Source organism: Passer domesticus, chromosome Z (genome assembly GCF_036417665.1).
Source record: "Passer domesticus isolate bPasDom1 chromosome Z, bPasDom1.hap1, whole genome shotgun sequence".
Taxonomy (NCBI): Eukaryota; Metazoa; Chordata; class Aves; order Passeriformes; family Passeridae; genus Passer; species Passer domesticus.
The window spans coordinates 52,989,601-53,001,804 of NC_087512.1; the positions used below are offsets into that span (position 1 = coordinate 52,989,601).

General features: G+C 48.8%; 1 protein-coding gene across 1 annotated transcript; it reads right to left on the reverse strand.

The window, feature by feature from the left end:
• Positions 1 to 887: 887 nt before the first annotated feature.
• LOC135290081 (uncharacterized) lies at positions 888 to 8,209 on the reverse strand. The gene is made up of 2 exons (XM_064403991.1): positions 6,458 to 8,209; positions 888 to 6,317 (listed from the first exon to the last, which is right to left on the reverse strand). Exons 1-2 carry the CDS (start codon positions 8,207 to 8,209, stop codon positions 2,682 to 2,684), a joined length of 5,388 nt encoding a protein of 1,795 aa, XP_064260061.1. The 3' UTR covers positions 888 to 2,681.
• Positions 8,210 to 12,204: the final 3,995 nt, after the last annotated feature.

Below are 12,204 nucleotides of genomic sequence, written 5' to 3' on the forward strand. Positions count from 1 at the left end.
ACTGCTTATCGTGGAGTTAACCTTCTTTGGAACTGTGCCACTGGCAGGGAGAAAGCAGACACAGATGGTAACAGCATATGGTAGGAGATACCTGTGCATAGTTCATAACTGACCCACATGATAAGAAATGCCACATCTGGTTTAAGGAGCCTCAAATACCAACACATTGTCCAGAACTGCCTTCTCTGGAGTTACTTTCTTTAAAACATTTCTTTCAGTGTACCAAGACACTGGGACAAGGTAATAATCCTCAGAAGTTTCTCTTTGATACAGGTAACCTAAGTAGAGCTCTTAGAAGATCAGTTACTGCCTGAAGTGTAACCAGAAACTGACCTTGTTCCGGCCCTCACTGGACCATTTTGGCTCTGCCCTGGGATGCACAGAGGTAGAAATCACTTCCTGAGCTCTGTACCTGGGCCTTGCTGACCTGCCTGCCAGCAGAGACCCCTCTCTGAGGCAGTTTATAACCCTGGAGAGAAAATTATGCCAAGATTCTGTGACTATCTCAGCTTGCGATTTGGGTTCCAACCAGGGAACATTGCTGCTGAGGCACTGATGTCACTAATTCCAGCTCCAGGGTGCACTGGGGAGGCAAAGCAATGCTCAAGCAGGTGCATTTGAGCAGCAGCAAACATGAGTTTGGTCAACACGTCATTTGGGTGCCATACAACCCCTCCTTGTCTGTATGCCTGACAGTGCAGCAGTGGGTTGACCTCAGCTGAAATCCCGGCTGGCTAAGGCCAGCATCACCGGCAGCACTCTTGACGCCTCCAGTGACCGCTCGGGCACCGGAGTGCGCCTAAGGCTCAGAGGCCTTGTGTGACGAGGATCCAGAAATGAGGAATGGACTGCAGTCCGCAGGAATGATGAGAGACGGTCAATCGGGGTAGCACAGTTCCAGTTTATTCTGAAGAGGGAACCGCCGAAAGACCCAGAACTCAGTCTGGCAACGTATTATCAAGGGAACGAAAGGACCAATCAGGGAGTTAGGGGGGTGGAGCATAGAACAGATTGTCAGTAACACTACCCAATTACAACAATTACTAGGAGTGGTCTCAGTCCCTGAACCAATCACCTGACGGAGAGAGTAGAAGCTTCTAGAAGGTGGGATTGAACCTCCGGGTGATGGACAGGGATCTGAGGGAGGGAATTACAGAAAGTGAGGAGGAGCAGGGAAAACTGATAAGATGATTGACATCCTGGAACTTATACAACTTAGGGACGGGGTAGGGACGAGGGAGAGCGGACCGACGCGATCCCACATCTCCCCCTTTTTTGTTTTAAAATAAGGATCATAATTAAACATCTTCTTCCCAGTAGTCGTCGTCGACATAATCCTCTAACCACGGTAACTCTTGCTCTTCCGCGTGATTGATGACTGCTGGCGAAGCCAACTTAATTAACAGTCTTTTAACACATTTCCAAGCAACTGAAGCAACAACGAGAATTAGGAGTACAGTAAACACAAGCAGTACAATAGTTTTCAAAATAGATCTGACCCACCCAGACAGCCCCCATCCTGAGAAAAGGTTCCCCAGCCAGTCTGTAGAGTCTTCCTTAATTTGATTTATCATCTCTCGCATTCTCTTGATAGTAAGACGGACGTCCTCGGCTTTTGAAGATAGATTCAGGCAGCAGAGTCCCTCGAAGTCCTCGCAACCATAATCATGGAGCAGCAATAGGAAGTCTATTGCTGCCCGATTTTGCAAGGTGGCCTGCCTTGTTATTTCATCGTCTGCTAGGAGGTCACTCAGCGCGGCTGAAGTAAGATTTGCTTGCTTAGCAACCCAGCACTCAAGGTGGCCTAACTCGCCTAAGGCTTGGGCCACGGCCACCCAGGGGAAGAAGGTGATCCAGGCCACCTCTTCCGGTTTGCTCCAATGAAAAATTTCCTCGTCGCAGGTATCATCCAGATTGGTCAAATCTCTACGAGTCCGATTAGAATTTGTTGCGACATTTATCTTTTGCCAATTGATAATTTGACTTGTACTGGGCGTAAACAGCGACAGCCAGCCGATAGTACAAGGACCTCCGAGAAGGCGAGAGGGGATACCTTGCCAAGCTCGGTCGCCGCAAATTAAAAAGAATCCGCTAGGCAAGGAACGGGGTTTGTGATCTCGGGTGATGGATGTAGTAATTTGCGAAAGAGAAGGGCACCACGATTCACTTGTATAATTAGAGGTAATATTCGGAATGGGAACTGATTCATCGAGGTCGGAATAGGGCAAGAACTGAAAACAAAAATGAGCGGCAGCGGAACCGAGCAACTTAAATTCGATGGGGTCTGATTTTGATTGATTTAAGGAATTGGCAAATCTCCTCCAGACTAAATTGGGATTAGGGTCAGAAGGGCGATTGATTTTATTTTCCAAGAAAGACTCAAGGGAGGTACGAATGGAAAGGGGTAACTCATCTGGAGGAGACGGGATCCCCACAAGGCAGGTGGACAGAGGGTCTGCTGCCGATGCGGTGGTGAGGCATATACTATCTTGGCCGAGGGCGCTGGCGAGAGTCTTCCAGACGTTTCTTTTTGGCTGGGGAACGACCCACTGTGAGGACGGTATCGCCGCAGACAGCAGGACAGCGATGGTGAACACTGTATGTCGCGCGATCTCGGACAGGGTTGCCATGGCGTGGGTCCTAAAGTAACAAATATAAACGGAAAGTTTAGCAACTCAGGATTAGATAATTGGTTCCAGGATATCGAAATCACTTTCAAAAGGTTTTCTCCTGCGTCGCCAGCAGGCTTCGTGGACTTGTGAGACATCATTTACAGACACCTGTTTCTTGGGAAGGAAAGGCTTGACCCACTTCGATGGTACCCATTTGGGACCTGAGGGGGTGGATACGCACGCATATCCCCTCCCCCAGGTCACCAGGTCATATGGCCCCTCCGTTCTCCAAGTCTCCGGGTCCTTGACCAGCACAGGTGGTCGTGCTTCTGGTCTCAGACCTTCATTCTGCCCGAAGTGCCGCACTATAGGTGGACTTAAGTTTCCAAACGAGCAATTTAAGAAATTTAAGGTGTAAAGTGCTCGTGCGAGGCGGGCCTGTGGGGAGTCCATCTTCATAGCCGAGTGTTGGTGGTGTAAGGTGTTTTTCAGGCTCTGATGGGCTCTCTCCACCATGGCTTGACCTGTCGGGGAATAGGGGATGCCGGTTTTGTGCTCTATTCCCCATTGCTGCAGGAAGCTTCTCAGCTCCCTGGATTTGTACGCCGGGCCATTGTCTGTTTTGATGGTTTTTGGGATGCCCAACACGGAGAAGGCTAACAAAAGGTGTTTTTTAACATCATTCGCCTTCTCCCCTGTGTGGGCAGAGGCATAGATGGCATTGGAGAAAGTATCGATGGAAACGTGGACGTAAGAAAGGCGTCCAAACTCAGGGATATGGGTGACATCCATCTGCCACACCTCGCAGCTGGACAATCCACGGGGGTTAGTGCCAGATGCCATGGAGGGCAGCTGGTAAGACTGGCACTGGGGACATGTGGCCACGATCGCTCTGGCCTGTTCCCTAGTGATCTTAAACTGGCGAACGAGACCAGGAGCGTTCTGATGGAATAGCTGGTGGCTAAGCTTGGCTTGCTCAAACACTTTTGGGAGCGGGGCCATCTGGGCAGGAGCAGCGAGAGCATCAGCTCTCCTGTTTCCCTCCATAATGAACCCCGGAAGCTCGGTGTGAGACCTGACGTGCATCACATAAAAAGGTTGCTTTCGGTGGGAGACTAATCTGATAAGTTTCGAAAGCAAGACAAAAAGCGTATTATTAGAGACCTCCTGCAGGATTGCACCCTCAGCTCGAGAAACAACTCCGGCCACGTATGCCGAATCAGTAATTAAATTGAAAGGTTCAGGGAACTTCTCGAAAGCCCTGACGACTGCGTCCAACTCAGCAATCTGAGGTGATCCCACGACCACCTTAACGTCAGCCTCCCACTGCTGAGTCTGAGGATCCTTCCAAGTCATAACAGACTTGTGGGATGCTCCGGACGCGTCTGTGAAAACTGTCAGGGCCTCCAAAGGAGTCCGGCTCTGAACTGTTTTTAATGAAAGATGGAACTGTACATCTGCGTTAAAAAATTTGTGAGAAGGTCGGTGGATAGAAACCTGACCGGAGTAACTATCGAGTGCGAACTGTAAAGCTTCGTTTTCCTGCAATAGGTGCTCCAACATCGCCTTAGTTAAATTTCCAGAACTCAATTGGATAGGAATGTGAATACACTCAAAATCCACACCAGCTAGCTCCCTGATCCGCAGACGAGCCTTGCGGATCAGTTCTGCCACCAGCTCTTGTGGCCTGGTCATTCTTTTGGACCGATGATGGCTGAGGAAGACCCACTCCATGATTAAGAGTGGATCTTTAGCCCCTTGGTCCCTTCTGGTGGAATTGTCCCACTGGAAAATCACCCCGTGGAGGTGTGGCAATTTCCCTAAAACGATAAATTTGAATGGAAGGTTCGGCTTGTACCTATGAGCCTGACGCTCCGAAATGGACGCTTGTACCTTCTCCAAGGCTGCCTCTGCCTCTGGGGTGAGGGACCTAGGAGAACTGAGCTCCTCTCCCCCTTTCAATAAATTGAAAAGGGGGGCTAGGTCTTCGGTGGAAATGCCTAGCCAAGGCCTCACCCAATTCAACGCTCCACACAGCTGTTGGACATCAGCTAAAGTTCGAATATGTGGCCGAATTGAGATCTTTTGGGGCACAATTGTGCGACGGCCAATTTCAAGGCCCAGGTACTTCCAGGGCGGCATCCGTTGAATTTTATCTTGCTGGAGCTCGAACCCCGCAGCAATCAACACATTGGTTGTCAGGTCGAGCGCATGGGTAAGTATGTCGTCTGTTGGAGCACAAATCAAGATATCATCCATATAATGATGTATTATCACCTCTTTCATTGCATCACGTACCGGGGACAGCAAGGAAGAGACGTACCATTGGCAGATCACCGGCGAATTTTTCATGCCTTGTGGTAAAACTGTCCAATGGTACCTCTTCCTTGGGGCTTCTCGGTTGATGGTGGGAACCGAGAAGGCGAAACGTGGGGCATCATCCGGGTGTAGAGGAATTTGGAAAAAACAATCTTTAACGTCGATGACAGCCAGATGATAATTTTGAGGGAGCATCGCTGGGGACGGCATCCCTGGTTGAAGAGACCCCATGTTTTCAATGATGTTATTGATTTTGCGGAGATCGTGGAGGAGCCGCCACTTGTTTTTGTTGGGCTTGCGGATGACAAAAACTGGGGAGTTCCATGGTGAAGTGGACTCCACCAGGTGCCCCTTCCGCAGCTGCTCGTCCACGAGCTCCTGGAGCGCCTTTAATTTCTGTTTCGAAAGCGGCCACTGCTCTACCCAGATAGGAGTATCAGATTTCCAATTAAGTTTCTGGATAGGGCGCCCCTCAGTGACCGCTGCCCCAAAAACCTGAGGAGCCGATGGGAGATCGATTTTAGCTCCCCACTGGGCAAGGAGGTCTCTTCCCCACAGGGGTTCCGTATAATCTAAAACGAACGGGCGGATATTAGCTAATTGCCCGTCGGGCCCCATAATTTGTACGAAGCTCCGGGATTGTTTAGCCAATTGAATTCCTCCGACACCCTGGATTCTTCCTGCCACGTTTTGCAACTCCCACTGTGACGGCCATTCCCTAACGGGAATGATCGTCACGTCTGCCCCGGTGTCTAAAAGCCCATTTAACGTAGTAACATTCCCATCTTTTTGTAGCTGACATGTAAGGCGTGGTTTGTCCCTGGAGACAACTTGGGACCAAGCCACTGTGGGTGTAGAATTGTCATCATCTGAGATCGAACAACGTATTTCTGGAACAGGTATCGCCTGAGCGATGACCTGCCCTTGTGGCAAAAAGATGGGTGGGCATGTGCAATGCAACAGAATGGAAAAGTGATTTATTTGGGAGGACAACACACCAGGTAAGATGTTGAGGTGTTCTGGGGTGTGTTTTGTGTCTCCAACTACGACATACCTACACTTGACCCGCCACCAAGTACCTTGTGCGTCCGGGCAGACGGAGATCTCGTGGAGGTCGGTGTCTGTGATATGAAGCGGCTCGATCAGTTGGAGCCTGTACGGAGAATGTTCAGAAAGAGTGGTTAAAATAGGGTTAGAAAGTGTCAAGTCCGGAATAAATGACGACGCAGGCGAACAACCTGGGGAAATAAAGTGTGACCTTTCCCCTTCTCCCCCCTCCCCGCTCGGTGATGCATTGTCCGCCCTACTTTTTTCCTTACGCGGGGAGGACTCGCGCTCAGAAACTAGTTTTTTTGCTGCGGATTTGTCCTCTGAGGTTTTTGTTGACTTTTAAAATTAATGAACTCCCGCCTCAGAGGACAATCCGGCATCCAGTGCCCTGTCTTTTGACACAGATGACAGGGGGCATCTGTGCCTGGTGGTGGTCTCCTTGACAGACGCGGTGTTGGATGAGATGTTGGGGTTACGTCTGGATCGCCTCCTCGCGATGAATTAGAGACAGCAGCTGCAGCCCTCCGAAGAGGTGGACGTAGTGGATGATCTCCCGGGAGGACTGCCACTTTCCGCTCGCAAACCTCCAACATTTGAGTAAGGTCCGCCGGCGGGTCAAAGGGAAGGCTGAGGATGGCAGCCTTGCATGCCGGATTGGCATTGGTGGCTGCCATTTCCGTTAAAATTCCTTCTCTGGTGGCTTCGTCCTTAACTTGAACTTCTATTGCCTTTCTCAACCTCTCAGTAAACAAAAGGAAAGGTTCGTTATCACCCTGTAGGATCTTGGAATAGGGGATGAGAGGTGTGGTGGGAGACCTTAAGCTTGTGAAGGCTTTTAGTGCGGCCAATGTTGTAGCTTTTAAAGCGTCGGCTGGGATGTACCACGCCTGGTAGTTTCCGTCTGCCCAGGACCCGACACCACTGAGATGTTCTGTGGTGATCATTCCCCCCTCTGTGTCTACGGCTGTGCTTTGGTTTTCCCACAATTGAGGCAAAATTTTGCCGATTTCTCTCTTCCAATTGGCCTCCCAGAGACGGAACTCTGAGGGGCATAAAAGGCACGAAAAAATGCGCCGTAGATCGGCAGGAATGATCACTGTGTCGGTAAGGGTGGCCCTCAGGATACCCCGGAAGAACTCATTCTCCCTAGAGTAATCCTTTTGGGCTTTACACAACTCTTTAATCGTGGTGTTTGAAAAAGGGGTCCAGTGGGACTGGGTCCTCCCTTCCGCTCCCGGAATATAAGTCACCGGGGCCGCAGTAAGATTGGGCAGCGACTCCGGGTTCCGGCCCCCAGCCCCACCCCCGGCAACCGATTGACCGTGGGAACCGGAAGGTAGAGCGTGGGAACCGGAACAAGGGACGGAAGGGGAGGAGCCAGTGACGGGGGCGGGGACCAGTGGTATTGTCCCCGCCTCAGAGGCGTGGTACACAGGAGGCATGGCAGTAGGAGGGGAAATGGGCGGAGGCAAGGGCGGAACGGTTGGAGAGGGGGAAGGAGGGAAGGAGGGGGAGTCAAGGGAACGGAAGGGGTTCCGGGAGGAACGAAAAGGATTGTGGGGAGAAGGAGAGGGTTTGGCGGGAAACGCCATGTGGCGCCCGCCATTTAGTGGCTCGCTGACGCCATCTTGGGTCAGCGAGCTTTCGGAAGGGGTAGGAGAGGGAGGAGGGTAAAAACGAACTGTTTTTGAACCTTTTAGCACGCGAACTGGGGAAAAAGGAGGGTAGGACGAATCCCGAGGAGTCTGGCCAGGACTCCTCAGGCGGGGGGAATGAACATCCTGAAGAGAGCCAGGAGGATGGAATTGCTCCTGCGTGCTGCCTAATCGAGCTGCTCTCTTCAGGATGCCAGATTTAGGGGTAGACATAGAGGAAAAAGGGACAGGGGAGGAGCGAACAGTCGAACTGGGAACAAACGAACTCTCGGTTGGCTGCTCTCCCAATTGTCTACGTGATGCTAAAAGGTCCCGAATAGTTGAACACAAAAACGCAATCTTTAACATTTTTGAGTCCCCCGAGCGGCACATGCTGTTCGCTTTCAAAGAAACGTGGGACCAGAATGTGCTATCACAAATCTGCCCGGGGTCGGTGGTAGGGAATTGGGAGAGGAGCCAAGCAGCCAACATTTTTATCTCCTTTTTCTTGACATTTTCAAACCCCCCAACAACCAAAACTCCCTGAATTTTTGTAACGAGTCTCTTTTGGGTCGTTGACTGTTTAGCACCCATGATTATGATATTAAGAAACGACCCAAGCCCGCCCGCCTTGGAGAAAGATAGAGTAGGAATGGAAAGAGAAGGGGGACCGCCGCCAACCCCGTCGCCGGTCACCGCCGGCGGTGAAAATGACCTGCAGGATTTGATCGACCACCTCGGTTGGCAAAAAACAGTGCGGGCGAAACCGCGAGCGGACGAAACCGCAACTAAAAGGCAACGTAAATTTAAAAAGACGGGGGTGAGTGGGAGAGAAAGAGAGGAAGAATGGAAAACTCACACTCGGCGGACTGGTCGAAGAAGAGTCCAAGGCGGGTGGTTCCTGCGGCGAAACCGACTCCTAGGGCGCGAGGAGCTACCGGTTCCAATCCCCGGGGAGCGCCACCCCTAAAACGGGGTCTGCTCACCCTGGGGTAGCTTGACGGCCAAGGGATTAAATCCAGATCCAAACGGACTGCGTCTTGGACCCTGGAATCCTCGTCCGTGGGCTCCGGTGGTCTTCTCGGAGAGCCCCACGTTGGGCGCCAAACTGCAGCAGTGGGTTGACCTCAGCTGAAATCCCGGCTGGCTAAGGCCAGCGTCACCGGCAGCACTCTTGACGCTCCAGTGACCGCTCGGGCACCGGAGTGCGCCTAAGGCTCAGAGGCCTTGTGTGACGAGGATCCAGAAATGAGGAATGGACTGCAGTCCGCAGGAATGATGAGAGACGGTCAATCGGGGTAGCACAGTTCCAGTTTATTCTGAAGAGGGAACCGCCGAAAGACCCAGAACTCAGTCTGGCAACGTATTATCAAGGGAACGAAAGGACCAATCAGGGAGTTAGGGGGGTGGAGCATAGAACAGATTGTCAGTAACACTACCCAATTACAACAATTACTAGGAGTGGTCTCAGTCCCTGAACCAATCACCTGACGGAGAGAGTAGAAGCTTCTAGAAGGTGGGATTGAACCTCCGGGTGATGGACAGGGATCTGAGGGAGGGAATTACAGAAAGTGAGGAGGAGCAGGGAAAACTGATAAGATGATTGACATCCTGGAACTTATACAACTTAGGGACGGGGTAGGGACGAGGGAGAGCGGACCGACGCGATCCCACATGACAGGATTTCAAGCTCCTGACAATTTGAAGGGGGAAGGAAAGAAACCACAGCAGGCCTTTTCACTGGAGCATGAGCCATGTCTCCACAAACCACCCTCTCATGTGCATACAGGATTAAGGATGCAGCCTGTATGTGCACAGCCATATCTGCAGAATTTCATGGTCTCTCTGTCTCAATCAGCTAAATGAAAATAAAGTTTTGTATATGATCAACATGGGCAAAACATCTTTCTGTTCTGCTGTGTGCTTCCCAGCCCACCCCATGGGAATGAAATTGAGGAAATCTGATGACCACAAGTACTAAAGAATAAGGAAGAGGGAAGAGACCCTTCCTGCACTTTTTTTTTAATGTCAAATGAGTATGGAGAATTCACCATGGATGTAAAAATATTGAATCACTTCCCAAAACCACCTGCATCATTGGATATTTGAAACATAAAGTTTCTGGATATGTACAACATTGAAGGAAACAGGTGCTTGAAGTGCTGAGGACATCATAACTACAAAAGCCCAGGGCTTTTTAAAGATGAAGACTGCACCAGATATCAACAGAAATGCAGAAATTCTATAGTTATGAGGCAGATTATTATGTTTAACTCCTCAGCTATCCTAACTCATGGAAAGTTCCTCTGACTTGTTAGTTCTTTCTTACTTCCCATTTCCTTATTTGTCTCAAGCTCATTCTAAAACCATTGTAATGTTGTACTATATCACGAGCTCCAACTCAGCTGTTTGATGTGCTATTTTTAAGAGGTGAGCCAAAAGCAAACAACCCTTGAGCTCCAGGGGGAGCTCGAAGTCACCCGATACTTGCCCTCTTCTTTTCTTTGGTCTTTCCACTGTCCTTTTCCATTCTGCTACGGAGGTGTGACCAGGATGATTTCATAAAACTGCAGTGAGAATGTATTCCTTGCATTAGCTTGGGAAAAGATTCAGCAGTATCCATGGAAGTGCCAAATTAGACTTTTTTTTTTCTGGAGCACTGTTGCCATGCAAAATGTCTTGTAGAGCTTATAATAATTTATTTCTTATATTGCTCCAGGATGGAGAGGTTTTGTAAAAACATCTCCCACAAAAGGGTATGAAGGAACTTTTCATTCAAGCAGTTTGCAAGACCAGGGAATTGTAGGTGACAAGGATAACAAGATGCACCAGGCAAGAAGGAACACCACTGAGGGTAACAGATGTGGAAACACAGCAGAGAAATTTAAAAAAAAAAGGGTTCTTTCAACATGTCAATCTTGCAATGTTCTCCATTAAGGTACCATGTGCAGCTTTTGAGAAATTAGCTCAAGACAAAGAGTAGTCAACTAAAGGAAGAAAATCCATATTCCAGCAAGAAGAGGAATGTAAGACCTCTGGGATAAAGGATTTGTTTGTGCTGATGAGAGAGGGGTATGCTGAATGAAGGAGCACATTAATAACCTTTGTATTAGGTTACAGAAAACAAATCATTGTGATAGACAAACTGTTAACTGCAACAAAAAGACTTGGGATTTTGTAAAATACTTCCCAATTAAAAGAGAAGCAGAACTAGAGTGTACAAGGAGGTGGTAATTTCTTAATTGCTGGAATTAATTAACAAAAAGGGACATAAACATCTATATCACATAACCCATCCTGGGACACAGGGAAGCCTGGACAGCCCCTAGTTTTGTACTCCACCATTAATAACAGATTTTGTTTGTTATTCAGCTGCTAACTTTTAAGGCAAGAGGAGCAGGGGAAATACTGTGCCAAGCTGGAATTCATTCTGGACTTTGCAATATAACCAATTAATACCCATGATAACTTGTCTTATAAGGATAAATATTGTTCCTTCCTCTACATTGACTGTCAGCAAATAATAGATGTAACCTTTTCTAGATTTGCTAGTTTATTTAGCATCAGATCAGTCATGCAAGACACTTGTTAAAAGTAAATATCCCAGCACTGAAGCATTTTCTCATGGCTTATCAGCATTCCCATGCAAACACACAAGGAGGTACACTGGTCCCATACACAATACATGGAAATAACAAACTTTTTTTGTTTGTAATTTTTTTCTGGTTCAAATTTCTCTCTGGTTCACTTGCACAGTATAAGGAAATTTACTACACAAACAGGCTTAATCAGGAGCAAAAAGGTAAAGTTAAACAAGCAGACTATAAACTGCTATTTAGTTGCTTACGTCTTTGCTAGTATAAGAAAACAGTGTTGACAGTACAGGATTTCTTACACATTAAGCAGCAAAATAAGGAATCAGGAACACAGGACATGGAGCTAATTTGAGAAAGTCTGCTATATGTATTTACAACATTCTTCATTGTTATTACTTGGAGTCGAGCCTCCACTGCTCTGAGATCAATGAGCTTCTGTAACAGGCTTATAAAATATTTTGTGTTATTAATCAAAGGCACCATTTTTTCTGTTTGTCTTGGAAACATCAGCACATACCCTAACCATCCAGCATACAGTATTCTTGAATTAACAACAGCACAAAATTCCCTCCTTATGGTTCTCATCCACCTAGGAGCCTCCAAACCAAGGCCAAGCCAGACATGCACCCTTCATGTATCACATTTCTTCAGATTCACATGAGTTTAAGTTGATGAGCTCCTTCCTGTGGGTGCGGAGCAGCCAGGCAGCCCCTGCTTGGCACTCCCTGGTCTTGCAAGGGTGTGGTGGTATAGTTCCTGGGGGCCCACAGACTTCTTCCCCCAGGCCAGAGAGTCTCAATGAGTCTTCCCTTCTCCCGCTCCCTGGCAAGGTGGACCAGCCACCACCACTGCATCACTGCAAGACCACCCTGTTCATGGTGGACTTGGCAGTGCTGGGTTAAGAGTTGGACTGCATAATCTTTCCCAACCAATCTCTTCCAAAGGTCTTTCCCAGCCTGGATGGTTCTGTGGTTCTATGACCAGGGTTCACCC

What these genes read in the sequence shown, in the direction of transcription:
- LOC135290081 (XM_064403991.1), bottom strand. Translation starts at nt 8,209, where the DNA reads ATGGGTGCTAAACAGTCAACGACCCAAAAGAGACTCGTTACAAAAATT. An exon ending in CGCGAGGAGGCGATCCAGAC is followed by an intron (nt 6,318 to 6,457) that starts GTAACCCCAACA and finishes TAATTTTAAAAG; the next exon opens with TCAACAAAAACCTCAGAGGA.